The sequence below is a fragment of the Austrofundulus limnaeus genome, unplaced genomic scaffold (genome assembly GCF_001266775.1).
Source record: "Austrofundulus limnaeus strain Quisiro unplaced genomic scaffold, Austrofundulus_limnaeus-1.0 Scaffold2, whole genome shotgun sequence".
NCBI lineage: Eukaryota > Metazoa > Chordata > Actinopteri > Cyprinodontiformes > Rivulidae > Austrofundulus > Austrofundulus limnaeus.
Window position 1 is genome coordinate 3,541,752 of NW_013952404.1, and position 26,092 is coordinate 3,567,843.

Consider the following 26,092-nt stretch of genomic DNA (forward strand, 5'->3'; position numbering starts at 1 on the left):
GTTTAATGATGGACGGTCTTTTAAGCTAATTCAAGCAGAATAGCCTACTGTCAAGATAATTATGGAGTGTGATTTATTTTCAACTCAAAATATCTTCAAACTAACGAAATATAAAGTTATTAATGAAGAAAATCTGTCTGGATAACAGCAGACTGACTGCTCGTAAAATATACGACAGGTCTGGACCACTCGTAAATTTTGTTCGTATCTGAAAAAAAATCTTACGAAAACATTGGTGAATGTCACAAATTCTCCTAAATCACTCGTACGCACAATTTAAGAACAAATCTGTGCGTACGAACGGCTCTTGCATGAGGCCCAATGACTTTATGACGAGGCAGTTCAGAGTTTTCAGCTGATTTGTGATGTTTTCTTTGCACCCTCAGCCGCAGTCTGGACAGCTTTGAGTCCTACTCAGGTAACAATATCAGAAATGTGTCATTCACCGGATATTATGGCTTCCACTTCATTCCCTCCACGTCAACCCACAGTTCAAGCCTGCTCATCTGTGTGGGTATCAGTGTTCAGGAGACACACGTAGAGTCGTAGCAAACGTCTTTAACATAGAATCATTTTCCAGCTGACTCTTAGATACGATTARGGGGATATTTTCTGTCCTAACTGTTTCAGGGTTCAACAGAATTCTCCTACAGTTCATCATCCACCGTGTCTACGTCTTCATCACAGACTTTTAGCTGTTTTCAGTTTCACACTCATCAGCTTTTCACTCTGAATGTGAGACGTGGTGTTTCCATGTGGACTGTGTGATGGCATGAACTGATTAGTTGTAGCTCGACCATTCTGCATTTCTCTTCATCCACTTCTATGTTCTTTTTTTTGTCACTTCATTATTTCTTCATCATCAGTGACTTTTTTAAGTGAAGAGAAAATAGAGACAGAGAGAAAAACACAGAGAGAAGTAATTAGATTTCTATGTTCTGACATTTTCCACGTGTGAAATAGAAAAAAAAAATAATTTCTGTTAAATCGTTTTGAAAACGTAATCTTTTTCGTTTGCTCTCTTAGACTCGCTGAGTCTCGCACTAACCCCCAGGTCCTGGACATTGGGGTAAACCCTCAGGACTTCAACAAGGAAGAGTGCCTGTCCCCCCCAGTCCAATGGGACCAAGACGAGGAAGACTCGACCGCACAAAAAGACACTTTGGGGTTTTAACGCAAAGCCTCTGTCAAGAAGGGAAAACCAGGGAAAGATGAGGGAGAAACTGTGGGGAAGCAAAGACCGGCGCTGATGTCATCAGGACGGTTTCCCACCTCCTCCTCCTCCTCCTCGCTGCCACGTCCTCRCACCGTCGCGGTCCTGTGGACCTCTGGTGAAGGACAACTCGAGCTGACGGCTCACAGAACAGGCCAAAGCAATACAAACAAGTCTAACCCCTCTTTGTTTTCTAYGAGCAACATGCAGTTACTTCACGTTTGTTACCGTCAGTGTGTTTTCTAGTTCGTTTTGAAGTTTTTGTTTACCCATTCTCTGTTGGTCATGTGTTCGTGTTACAGGAAGTTTGCGGGCGGATGTGAGAGCGATGATGTGAGTGAAGTCCTGTAGGTCAAAAAAGGTGTTGAAATGGAAAAACCTAGCAGGTCAGAGGGAAACTAAGCAGCTGACGCTCCAGTTCCCTGCTGGGTTAAATGGTAGAGTTACTACCTTTGTGCTTCGAGACGTCAGCCTTCTGCTGAGCAACAAAAGCTTTAAAAATGTGTGTGTGTGTTCAGCTAGGTTTTTAACAAGTAAAACAAAGTGACAATCCTATTTTTTTATTGCAAATGTATTTCTGCACTAAATGTTTCCACACAAGCACACAAGTCTTCATGTGAGGTCATTTATTTTCACATCAACTCATTAGTGCCTCGGTTCTCTTTCTCTCTTGATTTTATTTTAACAAAACTTATGTAACTCTGAGTCACTGGATCCAAAGTTTTAATGTTGCTTTTTTGATGGACGTGTTCTAAACTCCTGAAGATAACACAGTTAAGGCAAAACAATTGTCGCTCAGGCTAAAGAACGGGATTCAGATGAGGAGCAGAAAGAATATTAATATTTTTAACTAATTCTCTCTTTAATCGATCCTTTAATTCACAGAGTCTCAGTTGTAAAACAGATGTTTTGAAGGCACTCGACCATGTTTGATTTTGTTACGTGGCTGGTTTACTTTTATTTTCTCCCACTGAGACTTCCCAGTGTTATTTTTGTTTTGCATTTATTCTGACAGAAATTTAATTTAATTTACAGAATTGTCAATAAAAGTTTTTTATTGTTTTTGTCTGCGTAAGGATTTTTCTAAGTGTTGAGAGTGTACTGCTGGTTTGGTAAGACAAAATAAAAAAAGATTACCTTTCAATAAGTTATGATTTCACCCCTGTTAAATAAAATATATATTTAGACCAGCTTATTGATTATATACTATAAATAAAAAATATATAATTAGTTGCATTTCTGAAGAAATTCAGTTGATTATTATTAGTGTTTTTCACCATAAGGTAACCCACCCCCAATTATATTATTTTAATCCAAATGAATATAATCTGCACATTTATCATAAGTATTTCAGAAAAAGAAGTGAAAAATTGTAAAGTTTATATGCATTACCAGATTTACYGGGTTCTTTACAAATGATAAATATTTGTTATATCAGCTAAAATTAGGCCAGTCCATGTATTGAAAATCYTAATCATATTCAAAATTATAAATAKTTTARTARTTTGCRCAACARATGGTTGGTTTTAGGGAAACCTTGACTCTGGACGCTTTTAAACATTTTTAAAAGTTTAACAGAAGTGGAAAGAGTTTCATTTGAACTCCTGCAGTTCACAGATTTGTCCAGAAGATGTCACTAAAACAACCAGAAACTGAACAAATATTCACCTTCTCAGTTGTTGATTAATCCTCATGTTTAAACTGTGAAAACAGTTTTTTTTGCACTTTTTATATTTGTCTTTTCACCTCAGCAGCTTGTGAACCATCACCCTCAGAGCTCACAGACAAACTGAGGGAATAAACATTTGTTATCAATGAGGTTTTATTGCACTTTTTAGTGAAAATCTGTCTAATTTAAAGTGTTTTAAACGGATTATGAAAATTTCTCTTTTAGTCAATAAGTCTGCAAAAAGAATCTAATTATATAGTTGAATAAACTATTACAAACTCACAGCGCTGTGATGTTATTACATTGTGCAAGAAATGTGTGTAGTTTTATTTGACCGATGACATACTCATGTTATAAATCACACAGACAGCTTTTGCTTTATTGTATAATTTATTTGTGGTCAAGCAGAGATCAGATCTTTAAAAACAAACCATAAACATCTTGTTGTGAAACAAACATAAAGAACATAAAACACATTCTTACAACTTCTCGTCTTTCAGTTTTTCTCTCTTTGAAAAGGAAACATCTCTGAACAGAACCACAATGATGCCTCTGCTTTGACATGCAATGAGTTTGGAGCCTTTCAGGTTTATTTATTGATTTTATTTTTATTTTTGGGTGGTGGTGGTGGGGTAACCATAACTCAAATCCTGAGTTATCATAAACCCCTCAGTCCAGAAAACTGGATGTGTTGGAAAATAAACTCGGATTTATTGTGGATGAGCTTTCGAAGCGGGTGAAGAGGGCTTGCTGTTAAGAATACTAAAATACTATTTCCTCTTTGTCACACTATGTTTTTTCTTTTATAAATTGATTTTAAGAGATGTGATGATATGAATGATTTGTGTTTTTACGACAGGCAGTTGATAAAGTGTGTTAAAACCCAGTTTGAAAATAYTTTCTCTGTTACTGGTCAGCACAACACTAGTTTATCTCTTGGGCTTAGTAACCTAATGATTCACAAACCAGTTACATGGTTTAACTTGTAAAAAMATGTTACAAACAAATTATCAGGCTCTGGATTGAAAGCAATTTTTTAAAAAGATGCTAAAATCCAAAGAGAACGGCTTTACAACTACTTTAAAAAATCTGGCTCCTTGGAGATAAATTACAAAGAAATTAGGAAATATGTTATCAAGTTTCTTGTTCTTATTTTTTATTATTTTATTTTCATTTTTTTAAGTTTCTTGTTCTTATTTCATGTTTAAAGTCTCTATTTATATTGTATCAGACATGCCATGTCTGATATATACATATTGTAAGATTATACCACCATTTAAACCAAATGAATCTTGTTGCAAATTTATAACCATACTTCTGGAAAACTCCAACACTCAGACATGGTTCAGGCCTGTGGGTTAATTTCTTGAGTTTGATTTATTTTGAACACTAGAGGGCGCCACAACCCCGAGCGTCAGGAAGCAACGGAGGAATGAAATCATTATGAAATGAATGAGGAGCTGCCAGTCCGAACAAAGACGCCTTTTCTTTTCTTTCCAACATTTCGATTGAGATAATTGATTGCAAACTGTGAAAAAACAAACAAACAAAAGTTTTCTTTGAACTCTTGTGTTTACTTCTTTATAAATTATTGGGACTCTCCTGGTACCAAGAGTTTCTATTTGCTTTCTGAGTTTATAATCTGGATGAAGTTGCCTGTTGCACAAATAAAACACTCCCCTTCTGTCTGGAAAAGTGCTGTGAAGTCATATCGGCCCTGCAGACACATTAAATCGACAGACCAAAGGAATGCAGGGAGGGGAAAAAAAAAAAACTAATTTCCAAAAGCTGGATCTCAGTGGGGGACATGTATCAAGTGAGAGGCAGAACTTTCTCAAGAAGCTGATCTGATGGTAAAATGAGAGCTTTGGAACTGCCCCCCTTGTTAAGTAGCTGATGGTTGAGGAACTCTTCCCACTTGGAAAGAGGCTTTTCCTTCTTGGACATCTGCTGGTGGAGCCTCCAGAAGCCTGACAGAGGAGACAGGGGTCCATCAGAACCTCCTGGCATTTCTCTGCTGTCTCACAGGGAGGGCTGCTCTCACTTTTGGTCCTTTCACCTTTTTGTTTCCTGAGGACTTTTAACAGGTCAGTACAACATCCATTGTCTTATGAGACCTTTAAAAATTACATTTATTTATTTTTAACAAAAATCTGGAAAATTGTTATTTTTAATTTAGTTTTAGCTCCTTGTTTATCTTAGAGAGCTCGTGTCTTTTCTTTGAAGCTTCAAAAAGCTATTTATTGCTCCTTTTTTWAAGATGTGTCATCTTTTAAATGAAAATGTAGACAGATGAAGCAGAAGCAGGGTGGACATATTTAATGAGACTTAAAATACATTTTTAATCATTTTATAGGATTTTTATGCCGCTCTGTTTCCTGCAGTGTTGTAGCTTGTGCACCAGGCGGGGTACAGAACCTGTGGTTGGGTGTCTTTTATTTTCCTTTTCCTTTTTCTATCTCTCTCTCTCACTCTAAGAAACAAAATCTGAAAAAAAAAAATCTAATCACTAAAATGTATTTGCTCCTTTCAAACTTAAAATCAGCTTTTAATTTTAAAAAATGGCTGCTACGTGTGTTCCACATATACCAAAACAGAATAGATGCATTTCTTTTGTGTCAGACTCAGTTTTTTTTCTGGTTTTCCTAAAAGCAGAGGCAGACATCCCTGCAGGGCTCAGAAAAGTCAGAACCACAGGTTAGACTCTGCTGCATGTAGAGATCTGCACCGTCAACCACCAAAGCCCATCAAAACAGCCAGAAAGCAATAAATTTTCTGTCTTTCGAAAGTCCTCACCGATGAGTTGGAGTTAATTGTTTTCTGTTTTTAAAGACTTCATTATTAAAGCCTCACAGTCTGTCATTCAAGTGCTAATGATACCTCAGGGCTATGAGTGTTAGGCAGCCAGGTGTGGCTCTTATTGTGTGGAGGAGCTTTGATGGTGCACTTTTTAAAAAAAAATGTTTTGGTTTCTTTTTGTTTTTCTAAAGAAAGCTGTGAAATAAATTAGTCAGGTGAGTTTATGATGCTGTCTCCCACCACAACGTGCAGCTCAGCCGTCTCCCTCCATCTGCAGGTTGATTGATGCGCTGCTGATCCTTCAGGGGTGAAACATGAAGATCAGGCTGTCGTTGACCACGGCCRCCCTCCTCGCAGCCCTGCTGGCCTCTATAGAAGCTCAAGGTAAATGAAACCACCTGGCCTCTCTCCTCTTACGTAACTGTCCTCCTCTGGCTCTTCACCTCTTCTTTTCCTTTTTTGCTCTCCGCTGGTTCCAGGATTTAGCTCTCGACTTTATATGTCCAAAAAAAAATGAATCAAACCCAATAAAGTTGCTGTTTTTCTTCATGCTGTGAGTGATTCCTTGCTGATTTTGAATCCTCTCTGACTTTGTTTTAAATCCAAACCCAGATTTCTTGTACTTAACCTGCAATTTTCTCCAAGCAACAAAAGCAAATCATTTTTTAAAAAACTTCTGACTAAACGCACTGAAGAGCTCGCCAAGAGTAGACTGAAAATCTTTTTACGAGCTTCCCAATAAATTCTGGAACAAGGTTTCAGCTTTTTTTTTTAAGTTTTACGGCTGCAAATGTCCCAAAGCAAGATGGGAAAAATGCCAAAATTCTTGGCAGTTAAGCTACAGCATGTTTTTAATGCGACGGACCTCGTTATTTATTTATTTTTTTTGAGTGCCTCCAGCAGGAACGTAAAAGTGATGAATGTTAAATCCAATGATTTAAAACAGCTAATACAAATTTTAGTGRAGAGTTCGAGAGGCAGCTCCTCTAAGTCTGAGGTCACGGTTCTCTGGGTTGGGGCGGGAGTATCTGTGCATCCCGTTCACGACTGATGGCAGRAGGAGGTGAATCGACGTATCAGAGCCTCATCCTCAGTAATGAGGGTGTTGCTTCGGTCGGTCAAGGTGAAAAAAAAAAGAGCAGAATCCAAAATGGGTGAGATCCAGGGTGCAAGCAGCTGAAATGAGCTTAAGGTGGTCAGGTTTAGTCTTAGAGATAAGGGTGAGGAGCTGCATCATCATCCGGCAGGAGCTCGGAGCAGAGCCGCTGCTCCTCTGCATCAAAAGGAGTCAGATGAGGTGGTTGATTAGGTTTGATCAGGATCCCTCCTGGTTGCCTGAGGGCTTTCAGAACAGTCCCGCTGGGGAAGAGGCCCCGGGGTAGACCCAGAACTCGCTCCACGGATTGTGTATCTTTGGAGTGGGAACACCTTGGGGGTCCCCCAGGAGGAGCTGGAAAGTGTCACCAGGGAGATGGATGTCTGGGTTTCCCTCCTTGACCTGCTGCCACTGTGGAAAAGTGGTAGAAGATGAAGATGGAGGCTGTGTAGTTAAAAAAAGTGAAAATCTAGACTTGAGAACAATCAAAAAGTAGTTAAAACCAGACGTTTTCCTCCTCAACTCCAGTTCTGAGCTTCACCACGACTGTTTTAGTCCTAGATGTTTAACATCCTGTAGATGGAAGAGTTTTGACATGAGATGACTTATTGTGATCTCTAATTGCAAACAGTTCGGTCTGAACTAAAAGCAAGTATAGATTTATCGTATGGACCCCCCCTCCCCTCCCCCCAACTCCTTTTGGGAGCTCTCTTGTCTCCCCTCRCATATCTTCACTAACAGAATGGAAAGATGAAATACGAGAGGAGCAAATGAATCCTCCGACAGCACAAAGACAAAGAGCCTTTCTGAGGGTGTTCTGCGGGCATCCGCAGAAACGCTGAGCTTGCAGGACATATGGAAAGTTAATACGCGCTAACGTCAGCACATGTTGCGGAGTTACTTTGGCTTCTGTCCCTGCCTCGCTGGGAAGAGTCGGTGGTCTTTCCTCCTCCTCTTGCCGACTGTCTGATTGGTTAGAGGTTGAGGAAACACAACAGTAGCCAGACTCCGGGCCCCTGGGAGCCAGAGGTGTTCCTTATTAGGAACCGACGGGGCCCACCGTTCAAATAACAAGAGCAACCACAAGCGCCGAAACAGTACACCAGAGATTGTTATTTCAACAAAACCACATTTGTTCCTCGAGCTTTATTTTATTTWTTTTTTTTAAACCAGAAGCACATATGGTCAAACCGACTGTAACAAATTATAATGACACACTCAAACCATTTTTTCCAAGAATAAATGTGGAAGTGACTCGTGAATCATTGCGCCTGCAGACCCACTTTAAACAATTGTCTGAAAACTGTRCGATCCATCACTTGCAACACACAAACCCTCCCCTCCTACAACACATGTTCTGYATCCCCGTTTGATGCTGGAGACGAAGAAATCAGGGGCGAACACAATCCATCGAGGATCCTTGAGTTGAAGCGCCAGGTTGGTGATCCTCCAATCCCAATTTTTTTTATAAAGTACTCGGCAGGCTCCTGTTTGTCATCTGCCTGTGCGTTCATTGTGTCCCAAGCTATGGCCTTCTCCTCATAGTGTATTTTACAATGATATTCTGGGATTRACACTTTGTATTCACACAATGCATGCTCATTTACCTAACATCTATGCATTTAAATTGAAAAGTCATGCATTTTAACAGATTTAAACATAACATTTATTATAGTAAATTAATTTTTTTGAGAAATTAGGATTTGATTTAACATTGCATGAAACATTTAAAATGTTAAAACTAATGGGAGATATGAGCTTACAATTTTAATCCCTTTTAATTCATTCGGTGGTGTTTTTTATTTTCTTTTTTTAAAATTAATCATACTAAATATCAACACACTCAAACTTATRAGCCATTTTTTAACGTTTTATTAAAAACGAGAGAATATCATTCTAAAATACGTTTGTCATCTGTGTCTGTGTGGTCCCACCTTGTACATGGAAACCTCCTCATTGTCCCCCCCCCACCCCAAGTTGTTGAGACAAACAACTTTCTCATGTACATGATGCATGACGCCGCCATCGACTCAGCTGAATGTGAAGACACGTCACACATTTTGTTCTACTTGTTGTATTCATGTACACTCTCTCTCTCTGTTGTCACCTTTTATATTKTTTTAAGTCTGAAGACATTTTCTTGTGCATTTTGCTGCAAGAGAAAAAAAAAGTACACAAGAGTCTCCAGCGACGAATTGTGTATTCTTTTGAACGGTTTGCAATGGATGACTGACTGGTGCAAACCGAATAAACAACAAACCACTTTGTTTTGTTTTTTTTGTCTGAAATATGTTTATATACGAYGTGTATATATAACATATGGTGTTCAGCTCTACAAGAATTATTTCAGTAACTGTATGATCTTGATTTCATTGTGTAAACTTGGAGAATGAAGTCACTGTTTTGGTTTGAAAAACTGAGCTCAACTTCATCATAAAAGAAGTTTAGTTTGTGGTCAAGGCATGCGACGTAATGCCTGCACTTAGCATGTGTTGTGTTKTTCACTCACTTTGGTGGATTTTGTGTGGAGTTGTGCACACCATGTGTTTACCAGTGCTTGAGTTGCAGGCCGTTCCCGGCTGGGCAACTCAAACGAGCGCCATTTTCCTCCCCCTCAAACAAAATGGCTTCTCCCTCCTTTATTTTTTTTWATTTTAATGTTGTCCCATGTTCTGTCACTCTCACATACTGATGTCAGTTCAATGTGCCTGCCCTCCCAACAACGAACAAATACGCTTCAGTCATGAAGTGTTTGTAGTTGGGATTAATGTGAATGCTTGAACACATTTAAAATATCTACTTACATACAGACCAGTCATGTGTGGTGGGATTTAACAACGTGTCGTTTTTTTTTTTTGTTTGCAGTGGAACCGCCCTCAGATTTGAAATTTAAAATTCTAAATGAGAACACAGTGGAAATGTCATGGATAAGACCCTCGGTAGCGATAGAGGGCTTCAGAATACAAGTCGTAACAGATGCAGGTAAGTGCGAAGCAAGGTGCTCCTTTAACGTTTAAAGCTCCGCGACGTTCTTGTGTTTACGCAACTTTCTTTTCCCAGATGAACCAGCCAGAGATTTTACACTCAGTGCAGAAACAACAACAACCTCCATCACCAACCTGACTCCTGACTTGGACTACACRGTGACAATAAACTCCTTCTATGGTTCAGAGGAGAGCATCCCCATCTATGGACAACTGACAAGTAAATACATGTAGTTTTCTTGACGACGTTTTAGACCTTGGCTGCTTGTTCCACTCATTTTAAGGCCAYTTATCTGAGCTGTGAATATTCAGGGATGTGAAAGATTTTAAACTCAATAGCAAAAAGTACCATTTTTAACTTGAATTTTTAGGCATTTTCTTAGTATTGATTTGATTTGATTTATTGATTCAACAGGAAAAGCTTACTAAAAATCAAGCCTGACTCAGCATAATTGCTGTTTTACAGCAGGTTCCTGTTCTGCAGCACATAAAACACTCAGAAATACACCATCACAATAACATCATTATACACCATAGACACAAAGACAAACAAGCATACCAATCGACCTGTCACAAAGACAACATTTGTTGCCATTTCCTTTACTGAATCTCTGAAAAATGTCAAATAGCGATTTGAGACATAAAAAAAATATTTTAGCGCGAACAAAGTGATTCCCAAAAAAGATAACCAACAGAATGACTACAAACCTGTGGGATCCTTTGTCAGAACTTTGCGGAACTTCTTCTTCTTTCAAACCAAAACAATGAAAATTTGACAACTACTACGGTTTTAAAATTTGCTTTAGGACCAGAGGTGTCAAAAATATTCACATTCATTACTTAAGTACTAGGGTTTAAAAATACGCTTTTTGAAGTAGAAGTATCAACTCAAGATTTTTACTCAAGTAAAAGTATAAAAGTACTGGTTTTTAAACTACTTAAAATATAAAAGTAAAAGTAATGAACACTTAAAAAAAGCCATTAAGGATAAAAGCTTAGGCTGTGCAACCTATGATGGAGTGCATTCAATCCAATAGGATGTCAGAATGGTATTTGCACTTCTCACCCAACCACAGTCAAATTYACTCTATCCATGGGCTCCATGTATCTGGATAGATTTCTATTTATTTATTTATTTCTGAACAATGAAAAGATGGAATAAAAACAAGTCAAAGTTAAATATAAAAGAAATACTTTTTGCATTTTTAAAAAGTAAGGAGTAGAAAGTACAGATAATTAAATTAAAATGTAAGGAGTAGAAGTAAAAAGTAGTCTGAAAAATAGATTCTCCACTAAAGTATAAATAACCAAAATTTCTACTTAAGTAAAATAAAGTATTTGTACTTAGTTACTTGACACCTCTGTTTAGGAGAACATTGTTTTGTACTTTTAACCAATATTGCATTTTCRGTTTCAGGTAATGTTTCATAAACAGCATATTTGTGCAAATATTGTCAGAAAATTAGAAATTAAACTTTAGGAATTATACGCCTGTTTYGTTGCTCCTCAAAACTCAGAAATATGGAAAAAGTGAAGCCATGTAGTTTCCATTTGGCCCCAGAAAATGTTGGAAAGTAGCACGAATTAACATCTGTTTACCGCCTCGAGTTGTTCTCTTTTCACAGCTTATGAATGCGGTTTTGATCCTGCGGACTGGCTTTTATGATGTGTTGAATTTTTTATTTTTATTTTTTGCCTTTACTCCCTCTCTGTAAAAAAGTACACAGTGGATCAGTCCGCCAAGTCACCAAGTGTTCCCTTTTGTTTCAGTCCAGTCGAGTAACACCAGTGGACGAGTCAGGAGGCCGCAGTCAGATGCAATCAGTGAGTATGTTTACTAAAGTGTCAACCAAAAAACCCTGAACAGAACCAGTTCCTCCACTCAGCGCTCCAAAATTTTCAATGCATTGTTTCCCTTTTTTATTGTCATCATAATGTTTTGTTTGCCGTGCGGCTGCTACCAGGTAAACAGACAAGAGTTTGACACTTACTGGAAAGGTACACATTGGGTAATTTAATTCAAACCAGTGGGCTCATCCAAAAGAAGAAACTATAGAGCGAGGAAGTAGCTTACTTTGTTATGAGTCAGGGACTAAAGAGGTGCAGGAAGGTAATGTCAACCACAGAAACTGTAGCTACGACGCCAAATGAAAGTCATGCATGTACAACCAATCAAATTGACCAATAAATGTCTTTTTGAGACCGGAGAGTTGTATTCAACGAGAGCAAGGGGAATGAGGGTTAAAAGTAATCCCTGCCAATTTAGCTTTAATACAGTTTTACGTGTTCCAGAAAATTTCATTGATGATTTAAATCCTTGTAGACATTGCTGGTGGAAGCTCTGCTGAATGTTTAGTCTGTGGAGCCACATTCAGCTTCCATCCGCTGGGAGAGCTGAAGCAACTCCACTGTTTTGGCATCGTCTGAGTTTTCCTCTGATGTCTGTACGCAGTTCTTACCCATCCAAAGTTTGATTTGATTTAGACAGTCAGAAATGAAAAAAATAGTCAGTCACAAAAGGCTTAGTCGTCAATGTTTTGGCTTTCCTCACAGACATCAGTAACCAGTAGAGCTAATCTAGATACATTAAAATTTATGACATAATGGTTCTGCCTTGACTGGTGATCACAAAAGTTATTTATTTATTTATTTATTTATTTTACAGAATGTTCCGTTAGTGCCATAGCAGATCTGGTTTTTCTGGTGGACGGCTCTTGGAGTGTGGGCAGAGAAAACTTCAGACACATCCGCAGTTTCATTAGYGCCCTAGCAGGGGCCTTTGACATCGGAGTAGACAAGACTCGAGTGGCTGTGGTTCAGTACAGCACTGACACCCGCACAGAGTTCCCCCTCACCCGTTACATCAGAAGAGGAGACCTGCTCCAAGCTATAAACTCACTGCCGTACAAAGGAGGGAATACAATGACTGGTAAGGTGCTCATCAGATAAAAAAAAAGATATTCAAAATCTGAAAAATAACACATTAATGCTTGTGTTTAAAGGTGATGCCATAGATTATTTGATAAAAAACATCTTTACTGAGGCTGCTGGGTCAAGAAAAGGTTTTCCAAAGGTTGCCATGATCATCACTGATGGAAAATCTCAGGACTCAGTGCAGGAGCATGCTGAGAGACTTAGGAACATTGGAGTGGAAATATTTGTCCTAGGTATGTTTTTATTTTTTCTTCAGTGTCTCGTGAAATYGTGCTCTCCGATGTAAATGTCTTCCTGTTCTTGGAAACAATTCAACTTTCCACTGGTTTTTCATCTTCAGATTGATATTTGCCTCAGAAAAAGAGAAATACTATTGCTTTTCTTTGACTATTCCAAAGTTGTTATGTTTATCACATCTGCAAAGCACACAGGAAGAATAAAGTTTGTCGTACATTTTTCCGTGCAGGTATCAAAGGAGCAGATGAGGATGAGCTCAAGGAAATTGCGTCTACACCTCATGGCAAACATGTGTACAATGTCCCCAACTTTGATCTGATCCAAGAGGTTCAGAAAAAGATCATCATTGAAGTTTGCTCCGGTGTTGATGAGCAGCTTAGCTCCCTGGCCAGTGGGGAAGAACGTAAATCATGTTTTTTTTAATCAGTGAGGATTCTCTACTCTTTGTATGATTGCTTTTGGATAATAGTTGACAACTGATTTTTTTCTTTTTCCAGTGGTAGAGCCAGCCACTAACTTGCAAGTCACAGAAATTGCATCAAAGTCAATGAGGGTGACTTGGGATCCTTCCCCCGGTGAAATCACAGGCTATAAACTCACCCTTAGTCCCATGGTACCTGGAATGAAGCGCCAAGAGCTTTACATAGGACCCACACAGACATCCATCAATGTCCGTGACCTTTCCCCTGAGACTGAGTACGAGATCAGCTTGTTTGCCCTCAAAGGTTTGACACCAAGTGAACCCATCCTGGATCTGGCAAAGACTCAGCCGGTCAAAGTATTAACAGGTAAGGAGATTTATTTTTAACAGATCGTCATGCTATTTTGTTTAGTCGTGGCATAATCTGTGATTTCTCGTCTCTTTCAAGAGTGCTCCCTTGGAGTGGACGTGCAGGCTGATGTGGTCCTACTGGTCGACGGCTCGTACAGTATTGGATTAAACAACTTTGCTAAAGTCCGTGCCTTCCTCGAGGTTCTGGTCAACTCCTTTGACATTGGACCCAACAAAATYCAAATTAGCTTGGTACAGTACAGTCGTGACCCACACACTGAGTTCGCCCTCAACACCCACCATGACATCAACGCAGTCGTCAGAGCTGTGAAAACCTTCCCCTATCGAGGCGGTTCCACCAACACTGGCAAGGCCATGACCTACGTCAGGGAGCGGATCTTTGTCAACTCCCGAGGAGCCAGAGACAACGTCCCTCGTGTCATGGTCCTGATCACTGACGGAAAGTCTTCAGACACTTTTAAGGATGCTGCCACTAAGTTGAGGAATATCGATGTGGAGATTTTTGCCGTTGGTGTGAAGGATGCCGTGAGGTCGGAGTTGGAATCCATTGCCAACCCACCGGCAGACACTCACGTCTATGAGGTGGAGGACTTCGATGCCTTCCAGAGGATCTCCAAGGAGCTGACTCAGTCCATCTGTCTGAGGATTGAACAGGAGCTWCTAAAGATCAAAAAGAGAAGTATGTAGGAAAAAGCTTTCAGTTTACTTTAACTTATTAGCGTCKGTTTTGTTGTGTTTTGTGAATGATTAATATGTGGTAGAGGATTTATGAGGGTCCATCCAATATATTACCCAATATAATCTGTTTTCTAAWTTGCAACAAAAGGTGAAGTAGCAAAGAACCAGACATTAAAAAAACAAAACAAAAAATAATTAAGCTGAGTTCTATTTTACTCAAAGGTCAGAATTCACATCTGGGATGTATATTACTGCAACTCCTTGTTGCAAGTCAAAAAACAAGTAGGATTTATTCATTTTTGTGCTCATTGACTAGAATACCCCTATATTTAATCCATTTCTGTTAAAAAAGTGCTGTGTTACATGCATTTTAGGRTTTAAGCAATATGTTCATTAATATACTGTAAATGCTACAGTAATTTGTGTGCAAGTGATTTAATGAGATGCAATCAGACAGAAGTGCAAACAGTTTGTCACTGCAACTTTTTAAAGATCAAGCAACCATGATGGATGTTTTCCTTGGAGTTGTTTAGGAACTTTTAACTTTTTTAATTTGAGTTCCTACATTAAGGGGCCATTTATTACAGCCAGTTTATAAAAAAAAACTTGGCTCTCACTATTAAACTTCATCTGTACATCCTTTTTGAACAAGATCTATTGCAGTATTTGACATTATTTTCTGTTTAAACACAACGCCGGCACAATTGCCACATTTTATTAAAAAAGTCACTGCGGGTTTGTGGAAAAATGATGTCAAGTTATTTGAGTGACAAAATACCCTTTTTTATTATACTATTCTTGCTTAATGTTGACCTGATTTTAGTCTGAATGCCTTCTTGACAGAAAATCTCAAAAATCAATTTTATTTTTTGCAGATCTGCTTCCTCCCACTGACTTGCGGTTCTCAGAGATCACCAGCCGAAGCTTCCGTGCCACCTGGACACCTCCTGCTGCTGCGGTTTTGTCTTACTTACTGCGATTCCGTAAGGCCGAAGATGTCACTGGAGACTATATTTCCATGATAGTGCCTGGCAATACCCCCACAGCCATTCTTCCCAATCTGTTCCCCGTCACCACCTACGAAGTCAACGTCTTTTCTCAGTATGAAAAAGGAGACAGTTTCTCTTTGACCGGTGAAGAAACCACKCTTGAAGGTAAGCGCTTTGCTTTGATTTGACATAAAACAGTCAAACAGAGAAAAGATTCGACACTTATTTTATACRTTTTCTTTTCAGAGAAAGGCACTGTACGGAATCTACGAGTCACAGAAGAGACGACAAACAGTTTTAGGGTGTCATGGCAGGCTGCTCCAGGTTCTGTGATCAGATATCGCCTGTCTTATGTTCCACTCAGTGGTACAGGAGAAATACTGGAGGCTCAAACCATTGGACCAGAAACCACCATAGTTCTCCAAGAGCTGTTCCCAATCACCACCTACCGCGTGTCGGTGTCTGCTGAGTATGATACTGGCATCGGAGATGAGATGCAGGTGGATGGTACCACCAAGGAAGGTGAGTCTGCAGACTACGGTTCAATAAAACGTTTGGGAATGATTAGTTTTCTAATCGAGGTTCATTTTTCTTTCAGTCCGTGGGACTCCTCGTGACCTTCGAGTGTTTGATGAAACAATATCTACAATGAAACTGGCGTGGCAGGCTGCTCCAGGAAACGTTCTCCAGTACCGCATTGCCTATAAGCCTGCAGAGGGAGGTGATAGGAAGGAGATAACCGTCAAAGGAGATACAACCCAGGCTGTGCTGAAGAACCTCCAACCAGCCACAGAATATGAACTATTTGTTTCTGCACGCTATTCAAGTGGCCAGGGGGATCCTCTCCTGGGTACAGGAACCACTTTAGAAGGTAGGAACAAGTCTCACACTGCTAATGTAAAGTTTTTAAGGCTTGTTAAGAACTATTTTAATTGCCAAAGTGAAGTTTTGCTGAGGTACTTCTGAAGATATACCTTGGCTTAAAATGATCCCACTCTGTTGGGTGCACAAAGGAGGCATCATCTGATACTTCTCATCAGAATTATTCATTTTATTTAGCCTTTCTATGATTATCAGGTTATTGATTTGTAAAAAGGAGAGATAATTCTGTTGGTAGAGATGGTTTTTGGGCTGACCATGATAGGACAGAGATGGAAATATGTACTTTGTAAACTTTAAACGTCTTGGAGCAACATGCCTGGTTGGAAAAATTTTAATATTTCAGTCTGGGTGTATGATTTATTGTATTGGTACATATATTTTGTTATCAATCACATATATCATGTTTATTTTGCTGTAAGTAATGGCTGCTGATTGCTCGCCTTCAGTTAAACCCACAGCTGGTCTGCAGCTGTGGGTTGTATTAGTGCACACAGCTAAAGGTGGTCTTCTGTTCATCTCACACAGAGCAGGAAGTTTGTTGTAGTACCACACCACAGGAAAAGAAGTTAGAGACAGAGAGCTAAGGAGGGGCAAGGTCTGAGAAGTCAAGAACAAAGACCGTTTGTCTGCCAGAGAAGAATATCCCTTTTAGCGAGTTTCACTGAAAAAAATCAAGAAAGTTTGAGGTAAATGTTAGTCTCTGAATTTGGTTTTACAATAAAATAATTTGCTTTGCGTAATGATCTGTGCCATGGTAAGGTAAACTGAATTAGTGTTTTGGCTCAAACGGTTCAGGAAATGGCAAAGAGGAAATTAGGATTGTCTGTTTTCAATGATGTGTTCCTTCTCTGGGTGCTCACAGATCAGATACTGGCTTTGCAATAATTAGAAAATGTTGGACTGTATATAAGTGCAGAGAAGGAAACAGTCTTGTGGCTGTCTTGAACTATACCCACAGTTTATTCAACCTTAATGGGACTCTGGTCTGAAAGCAGTTGGGGCCTTGATTATGCTGAAATATAAAATAAAATTTGTCTTCCATGTTGCTCTTCAACAGTGTAACAAGTAAATGGTGCTAAACATGTACTAAACAAATGTGCTTTTGTTAATCTTTGTGTGYATAAATAATACACACAGGATGTTGCTGAGAGAAAGGTTATTTTCTTTGCTGATTTTCATTCTCAAACTGATTAAAGGGCCTAGTCTTGATTACAGAATAGGCTTCCATAGGTCAGATCTGTGCTGACATCAGATGCACACCCACTCAGGAAAAAGTCTCAATGACAAAGCATTTTTTAAGCCATCTAAAAGCTGTAAATCTGTCTAGCCACAACAGTCATCTACTTGTGCTCCATGCTATTCATTTTAAGTTTCCCACTCTGTGAAGTCCGTGTAGGCAAAAAAGTGGGAGAAAGCAGTTTTTGCACAAAGAGCTCCCTTGTGGCTCATRAGAGGTGCTAGCCAACACAGAAGCCTTGAGCTCAACAGAAACATCCTGAAATGACTCRAAGAGCTCAAGCCAACCTCCCAAATGTGGATATTATACACAGACATGGTGAAATTATTTWTTTAGGAGTGGGGAGCTTTAGTCAGCAGGTGGAAGATGTTACAAAATTTCACCTTGAGATGTGGATGAGCTGTCTGTTCCGTCTGAAAGAGAACTGTCTGCTCATCTTCCTCGAGGGTGGAGCAAAGGGCAGGCAGAGACAAAGCATCAGGATGGGTGAAAAAWAAATAAATAAAAAGAAGCCGGAAGCTATTCAGACTCAAAAGAGTCAAATTTTCCTAAGTTGTACCCACTTTGCCAAGTGAACCGCTTGCATAATACCTGTCTAATGTTTCAAATTTGACAGCTTTTGCTTAAATTTATCTTTAAAAAAACTATGCCTATGGCTCCTTTTAGAAATCTCAGAATCTGTTGATGTTGTCAGATTGGTTTTCTCTAAAAATTGTAAAACCCGGCCAGGAGTAATACGTTTTTTTGCTGACAGGCACTGAGGACTTCATCTGTGTGGCTCATGTGTATGTAAAAAGGAACCAAGAGAAATAAAGAAACTTGGGCGCCAGTGCTGAGATGGCATGGCGATTTTTGTTTCCAGGAGTACATTTGAAATGATTTACAAAAACAAACAAAAAAAAAMCCTTTTGTGAAAAGACACGATGCAGTCTTTTGAGGCATGAGACGATTGCCACGATATAGTGAAGTTTTATGTCTTTTTTTTTCCTTTACTCTCTTGTAGTTGAGACATTTTTGGCTGTAGATGCAAAGCTTATGTAATCCCCACAGAAAAGGATATTTATTGTGACATATGTGGTTTTCTGTAGACATTCAAACTGCTGTAATCTCAGATCTTAATTTCAGAGTCTCCGGCCTTGATACCGGATGATGGAGTGTGGGCTCCTACAAAGAAGTGGCTGCRATCCTTTCTCTGTTATAATTATAGCTGCAAATAATCAAGCAACATGTAAACATATTTTTTATAACTAAACACAGTTGGAAAGCTGACAAAAAATAACAAGACTAAATATTTACTGCTTGGCTGTAAGGTTTAGCCGGCCTGCGTGCCATGTGTTTCGTGCTTTGCTTCTTTTGGAGTGGCCCCTTCTCTTTGGCTCGTCTGAAAACGGAGCCGCCGTCTGCAGAAGTCATTACCTTGTGATCTTTTCACCCCACACTTCACACACACAGCTGGAAAAGTCAGTCAAGTTCATCCACCTCTTTCTGCTCTGCAATGATAAATCTTCTTACTGGAGGATCTGGATATTTGTAAGCGGTCCGATCTGTTTTCATGGCTGTTTAGAATCTGGAACTCTTCATTAGTTTGCGGCCATTGTGCTTGAAAAATGCCTTTGCTCTCAAGGAGCAGGTTTAATGCTGCCGTTTCTTTCCTCTTGAGACCAGCTTCCAGGCAGACCAGATTGATGCTGAGGAGAACTCAGAGGATGAAAGACCTGGACAGTGATTGGCTTGTGAGRTTTTGGAAGAATTGTGCAATTCATTGATGTAAATTCGGGCTGCAGGTCAATTCTAGTAAGGTTTGAGATAGACCACCCTGCATCAAGGCTCTGCAGTGTTTGTGAGTATATCATCATTGGCCGCAGGCATGGTGGAGTTTAGGAGCCCGAAAGTGGCTCAGAGTCCATGATGCTGTGTGGGGGTTTTGTGCAACAGCCCATCTTCCTACAAATGATCCAGCTCTATTAAGCCTGAAGAGCCCACCTCAACAGTGGGTATCCCTCTAATCCAAGCATCTGCTTGCTGTCTATCATGAAGCACCGTCGTAAAATTCCCTCCCKTTTGTTTCTTTGTATTCCCTATTCCTCAATAATCCCCCCAGGAAAAGTGAGTGGAAAGAAAAGGGGGCAAGCTCAACATCTGCAAGTGTAGAAACCACATTTTGTGGATCTGGTTTCCTCAGCTTCCATGGAAAACTCTCGTTGTGCTGGGAGAGGAGATGTGATTTGCGATGGGTTTCGCAGAACTTTTTCCAGGAAGCGTGCTGAAAATCAAGTTGCTCAGACAGATCCCGGGAGGTTAAAGTGGAGACAGATGAGTGAGCGCTGGTGGTTTATGGCTAGAGCTGATGCTTTTTGTGTCTTACTCACTTCCTCTGATCAACATAAATCTACATTAAAAATTAGCACCACGTTAGCAAGACAATCACTGAACCATTTCAAAACTTAATACACAAAACACCTGTCACACCAATTTAGTTTTTTTTTTTTTTAATTTCTAAATGTGTTGCACACTGACTGGCCCATGGTTTTTCATCATCTTACACTGTTGGTTTTAATTTTTTACAGAGCTCGGCTCCCCCAGAGACCTGGTGACCAGTGATGTCACCGAAAGCAGTTTCGGAGTGTCCTGGACTGCGGCTCCGGGTAACGTTCGCCAGTACCGGATCACCTGGAAGTCTATGTTCAGTGATGAGGCTGGAGAAAAGACAATACAAGGGGACACCACGGCCACTGTTCTGGATGGTCTCACCCCTGAGACCCTTTATCAAGTGTCTGTGTTTGCTATCTATGGCCATGGAGAGGGCCAACCATTGACTGGAGAGGAAACCACAGATAGTAAGTTTTTACAGATGCTCTTTTCTATATGCTTATTGTTTTTTTTCCATGCATGACATGAAATACCTCTCACTCTGTAAACCCATCCATACATACAGTTTCACAGGCTGCAAACTGCAGAAAAAGATTGTCAAGTACCTTTGGGGTTTCTTGAGGAAATAGTAACCCCAGTTGTTCAGCTAAGAGTTTTCAAATAATGAATTGTCCAGTTGCACATTTGGTGACGTGAAGTCCAAACCACTTGTGCGTAGTTTTCATAGATGTCCACTAGAATCTGGCCCCCGTTGGATGAGGAAAGCACATTGAATGGAAACTTKCACCATTTAGAAGAGGTTTATCCACCACTTGGTGAAATGGAATGTACTCAAATGAAGTGATTTCCAACCATCGTTAGTGTTTATTAAATCTGGCCAGCCAGAAATGTGGTATACAGACCAAATACAAACAGCTTTGTCAACTCAGATGTTCTCTTTTCTTGACATCCCCCGTCTGCCCGTTGCTTTTTTTCTTCTGCTTTATATAAATCACAGGTCTCTTCGGGCTCAGCCACATGGCAAACTTGGACATGCTTCTTTTTTCCGTTAATAAAAGTCCTCCCTCTGAAGTCGAGCGTTCTGAATATTTTCCTCGGCTCATGTCGAAACCTTTCTCTATTCAGAGTTGCCTTTCCCTTCTCTGAAAAAATAAAATAAAAGTTTCATGAACTCAAGATGGAAAAAGTAAGAAGTATGTTTATGGGTTTGCTAAAGTCATCTTAAGCCTTGCTTCCATAGTCATCAACTAAACATGATCAGTCATGAAAATTTGTGCCTTTTGATGTGTATTTCTGGAAATTTGAAATAGATTTACACACGTATGGAAACCAACATAATTAAAGTGGGAAATCTGCTGCTTATATTTCCAGAGATGTATTGGAAACATGGGTGGTTTAGCTCAAATTTAGCACAGGATTCCATCTGAAAATCATCATATGCGGTGTTTTAAATGTGTTTCTCTTTGCAGTCTCAGCTGCTGGAAGAGCCATCRTTGTCTCAGAAGAGACAGAGAAAAGCATGAAGGTGGATTGGCAACCAGCCCCCGGAAACGTACTCAACTACCGCGTTACTTACAAACCGCAGTCAGGAGGACGRCAGCTGGCGGCCAAAGTACCCGGCGGGACCACCTTCACCGTGCTGAGACGCCTTACTCCACTCACTACCTACGACATCTCAGTTGTGCCAGTTTACCGTTCCGGAGAAGGCAAAGCAAGGCAAGGGGAAGGAACAACAYGTACGTTGGTTTATCGGTCACCACATCACAAWTGTTGTTTCTTCTGTTGCWTCCATCACTCATGACAGCTTYGACTACAWCCTGATCACAACCACCTCATGCTGTTTCACTTTACAACAAGCATTAAACATACCAGTTATTACACAGTGTTTGGAGATTTCTACTTTAGTCAATCTGTGCATGTCTGTCCTCTTCAGTGTCGCCTTTCAAAGGTCCAAGAAACCTTCAGACTTCAGAACCAACAAAGACTAGTTTCAGAGTAACCTGGGATCCAGCCCCCGGTGATGTCAAAGGGTACAAAGTCAAGTTCCACCCTGCTGAGGATGACATCGACCTGAGAGAACTTCTGATCAGTCCGTATGACAACACTGTGGTGCTCGAGGAGCTCAGGTGGGTCTTAAAGCTCTTTTCTCATTTCAGACACTGCAGAACCAGAACCTCATGTAAAGACACTGTTTTCTTGTTTTTTGCTCCACAGAGCCGGCACCAAATACACAGTGAGTGTGTTTGGTATGTTTGATGGAGGAGAGAGTATGCCGCTGGCTGGAGAGGAAAACACCACTTATTCTGATGATCCCGATGGTCCATATTTCCCAGCGTCAAGTAAAGTTGCTTAAGATTTTAGCTCAAATTATGAATTGCTCCTTTTAAACCACAAAACAACTAAAAACATCTGCTAGAAGTTAAAACTGAGCTCCACCACCTTTAAAGCATGATTTGGGGCAGGGACAGCCCATGGCATGGGCAGTATAGGCACATGCTAAGGGCACCCTTCATCTAGGGAGCGCCAAAAATAGAGAACAAAAAAAATATTTATAGTCAATTTAGTCTGTAGAATAGTCACTGGTTACTCAAGTTTATGAAAGTGTCTTGCCCTGTGGGGTTTTCAGCTGCTTTGTTACYACATGAGGTGTTAAATAGTGCAGAGGATATTTCATATGATGCAGTCAAGACTAACTACTGGTGCTCWGTGTGTAAATAAAAAAACAAAATAAGGATAATGGAAGTTTCAGTTCTGATCTCAGATAAAGTTCAGGTTAAAGCCTGGTCTTCAGTGTTGTAGCTCCATAAAATACTGATTTTGTTGTTTTATGAATGGCAAGAACTTAGTAAAAYGCTCTTGAAATGGCTGGAAAATAGTTTYGTGTAGATTTTTCACAAAATTTTCCAGGGAAGTATACCCCTGGACCTCTCTAGGCAGTGTGATTCAGCCCAGAGTCGGGGTCTGTCGTTCACTTAGCAACCACCATCAAACATTTGAGTTTGTATCTCACAGTAAATTTTTTTGTTTAGGAAAAACCCCTCGAGTCTTACATCCTGTAAAAGACAAAGATGTTCTATAAATGCCTTTCTACAAAGTTAAACCTGTCGCATTAATAGACGTAGTTGCTTACGTCTGTCTGTTTTTTCTTTTGAGGTTTTTAGTGCTTTTTCCAGTCCGTACAGCAGCTCTGTAAATACAAGCCATGCATGGACAATTTATTTGCAGGTTTGAAGCGTTTTAATATCCAGTTTGTCAGAACACAGTGCCTGGATAGTGAGTGTGAAGAGGAGGAAAAATGTGTTTGTTGGAAAGAACTTAAAGGTCAGTTTGACTGTCTGCTCCTAATAAGGAGACAGATGACTGCTCTGCAAAATGAAGTGAAGGTGGAAGAGAACACCTCACATTAAGAAACTGCAATTTATTTCTACTTAACAGTGGAGAACAGCCAATGTTTTTGCCGTCCTGGTCCACATGTTAACAGCAAACATAATTATCTGTAAAACAGTTTTTTTTATTTGTTTGCTGCACAACGAGCCACAGCTTCATCAAGTTCCGGTTTCTGGCAGGTGGTTCYATGTTTTGCTGTCAAAGTTTAGAAAAGCGAAGCCACAAATCACTGGTTTGTTTGTGCTAAGCTACACTTTATTTACTCACTAACTGTGAGATGTTACTTCACTCTTTCTCCCCGCTCATTCATGTTTGTAGTTTACTGCTCGGAGCAAATCTTTTCCTTTTGCAAGATGTGATTAAATGAAAAATAATTCCTAAAACAYGAAAATCAAGTAGGTGCCTCGTTATATTTCACTGCAGTTTATAGCTGTATCTTTTTATTGTTAGTTCAACTTAAAAACGGTCAAGTACGGTAATACATCTAATTGCTTTGTTTCCTCTGTGTATCATTTATAGCAGCGTGTCAGAAATATTTTATGACAGAAAATGTACCTTTGCAGGAATGCATATTTTTATGAGCAAACCCATCTGCACATTAAGTGTACTGTAACCTGTTTTTAGTTGCAGCAAGTGGCAGTTAGTGCAACATCTGCCCATCACTGTTGCACACCTGCAGCTCTCCTTTAGGTACAGAGGACTGGACCTCCTCCTTGTCATCATTACTCATGTTTGGCATACAGGATGTAAATATTACCGGCGGAGGCCTTTGATATGTGCCAGGTGCACGGAGGGCACCAAGTTCCTGTGGGACTCATGGAAGCACAACTGCTGCAGGAGAGAAGACAATTATCCCACCTGGTCCTGAAGTGACTGGAAAAGATGGAATGTTTTGGAAATGTTTAAGATTTCTGTAAATTATTTTTGCTTTTTCTTCAAATTCTGAAGTCACATCCTTTACTTTTCTTTTCATCTTCCCTCTTATGTTTCCATGAATCTCTCTTTAATTTGTTTATTTTTCTCCAGATGCATTTTTTGCATTGAAGTTAAATTGCAACTTGTTTGAAATTCACACATCTGTACCATCATAAAACCTCCACATTTCTGCCTTGTCAGATGTTGTGTGTAGGACCAATGCACAGGCTGACATTGTGCTGCTGGTGGACGGCTCCTGGAGTATCGGGCGTCTTAACTTCAAGACTATCCGGGCCTTCATTGGCCGCATGCTGGGAGTCTTTGAGATCGGACCAGATCGAGTCCAGATTGGTGCGTCCACCAATAACAAACAGTCCCAATTAAAGGCCAAATGTGATTATAAATGCACAAAATGTTGTTCTGACTAAAAGTTTGTGGTCTCTGTAGGTCTTGCACAGTACAGCGGAGACCCAAAGACTGAATGGCACCTGAATGCTCATCCAACTCGCGAGTCGCTCCTGCAAGCTGTGACCAACCTGCCCTACAAAGGAGGAAACACAATGACAGGTACTTTATTTTTTGCAGTTTTTTTAATTGTCCTTTGTAAAAGTTAAGTGATAAATCCACTTCGATCTTGAATTTTCAGGTATGGCTTTGAGCTACATCCTTCGAAACAACTTCAAAGAGAGTGTGGGGATGCGCCCCAGCGCCCGTAAGATCGCCGTCCTGATTACCGATGGTAAATCCCAGGACGAGGTCGTCCTCTCTTCTCAGAGCCTGCGGGACCAGGGCATTGAGATCTACGCCATCGGTAAGCAAACTTAATCTCCGTGAACTTTCACACACTCATAGAGGAAATAAAGAGGCTAACAACTGTWACTGGTTTCAGGTGTGAAGAACGCAGATGAGAACGAGTTGAGGTCCATCGCCACGGATCCGGATGACATCCACATGTTCAACGTGGCTGATTTCTCCTTCCTGTTGGAAATTGTGGACAATCTCAGTGACAACATCTGTAACAGTGTCAAGGGCCCAGGTACGTCTGAGTTTGGATCATATCTGGCTGACGAAAGTAAAGAACAACATAATGAATTGAAACAAATACAGGGTCCAAGTGTTGGTGCAGYGAACAAAACAAACACTTCAGTTTTCTGGAGTAGTGCAAATAAAAGAAAGTGTTATTAGTTTAAATAACAGTGTTCTGTGTAGTCACTGTGTTACAGTCAGACCTTGCTTGGAGTTAAAATGTTTGGCATTGTTATAAAACATGTGTATTAGTGAAGACAATGTCCTCAGGAGAGAGGGGGACAGAGAATGATTTGCATGTGAGTTCAGCTCCCGTAAAATGAGCAATGCACTGAAAAAAATTAAAAAGACAGCAGGATGTGGAGAACTTTCTAAAATTTTGGAAGGTTTTTCTGCTTCCTTTAATATTTTCTTGACCTCCTTGGAAAGAGAAACCTTCTGCTTCCTAATTAAATTAAGGAGCTGCTTGGGAAGGATCGACTTTAAAAGCTTAACAACAAAGTAACCCGATGTGTACAAAGTTGTGTTAGGACTTGCAACGRCTTTGCTTTTATGTGTTGCCAAATGATTTGTCCCTTTCTATGAGGAACCAAACCAATCAAAATAATCCATGTTTGTTAACTAGAATGATCTTATAAGCATTAAAGCTAACAGAAAGGCTTTTCATGTTCCTTTATATTCATTGATGCATTGTTTTTTATATTAACAGGAGGAGCTCCGGATTCCCCCACTGATCTGGTGACATCAGAGGTGACTCATCACACCTTCAGAGCCACTTGGACTGGTCCTGAAGGCCCCGTGGAAAAGTACCGTGTGGAGTACATGACTGTTTCTGGAGAGACAAAGGAGGTACTCGACAAATGATGCTGCTTCAAATTACTGC

General features: G+C 40.0%; 2 protein-coding genes across 7 annotated transcripts in view; both read left to right on the top strand.

The window, feature by feature from the left end:
* Positions 1–2,360, top strand: part of ldlrap1b (low density lipoprotein receptor adaptor protein 1b) — a 29,775-nt gene extending 27,415 nt beyond the window's left edge. The window contains exons 9-10 of one of the 3 annotated variants that reach the window (XM_014011145.1): positions 387–418; positions 1,027–1,164. In XM_014011145.1, the coding sequence (XP_013866599.1) occupies positions 387–418; positions 1,027–1,073 (79 nt within the window). In that variant the 3' untranslated portion in view covers positions 1,074–1,164. Of the gene's footprint in view, positions 1–386; positions 511–1,026 lie in introns of all 3 variants that reach the window. The other 2 variants (XM_014011138.1, XM_014011131.1) reach the window with 2 other exon arrangements.
* Positions 2,361–4,681: 2,321 nt separating this feature from the next.
* Positions 4,682–26,092, top strand: part of col12a1a (collagen, type XII, alpha 1a) — a 54,065-nt gene continuing 32,654 nt past the window's right edge. For 2 of the 4 annotated variants that reach the window (XM_014011164.1, XM_014011173.1), the window contains exons 1-22: positions 4,684–4,969; positions 5,959–6,065; positions 9,643–9,759; positions 9,838–9,981; positions 11,532–11,585; positions 12,427–12,690; positions 12,764–12,928; positions 13,162–13,335; positions 13,430–13,720; positions 13,802–14,404; positions 15,279–15,557; positions 15,639–15,914; positions 15,991–16,263; positions 20,079–20,348; positions 21,351–21,617; positions 21,815–22,007; positions 22,096–22,220; positions 24,385–24,534; positions 24,631–24,750; positions 24,830–24,994; positions 25,073–25,219; positions 25,919–26,058. In XM_014011164.1, the coding sequence (XP_013866618.1) occupies positions 5,996–6,065; positions 9,643–9,759; positions 9,838–9,981; positions 11,532–11,585; positions 12,427–12,690; positions 12,764–12,928; positions 13,162–13,335; positions 13,430–13,720; positions 13,802–14,404; positions 15,279–15,557; positions 15,639–15,914; positions 15,991–16,263; positions 20,079–20,348; positions 21,351–21,617; positions 21,815–22,007; positions 22,096–22,220; positions 24,385–24,534; positions 24,631–24,750; positions 24,830–24,994; positions 25,073–25,219; positions 25,919–26,058 (4,287 nt within the window). In that variant the 5' untranslated portion in view covers positions 4,684–4,969; positions 5,959–5,995. Of the gene's footprint in view, positions 4,970–5,958; positions 6,066–9,642; positions 9,760–9,837; positions 9,982–11,531; positions 11,586–12,426; positions 12,691–12,763; positions 12,929–13,161; positions 13,336–13,429; positions 13,721–13,801; positions 14,405–15,278; positions 15,558–15,638; positions 15,915–15,990; positions 16,264–20,078; positions 20,349–21,350; positions 21,618–21,814; positions 22,008–22,095; positions 22,221–24,384; positions 24,535–24,630; positions 24,751–24,829; positions 24,995–25,072; positions 25,220–25,918; positions 26,059–26,092 lie in introns of all 4 variants that reach the window. The other 2 variants (XM_014011180.1, XM_014011184.1) reach the window with 2 other exon arrangements.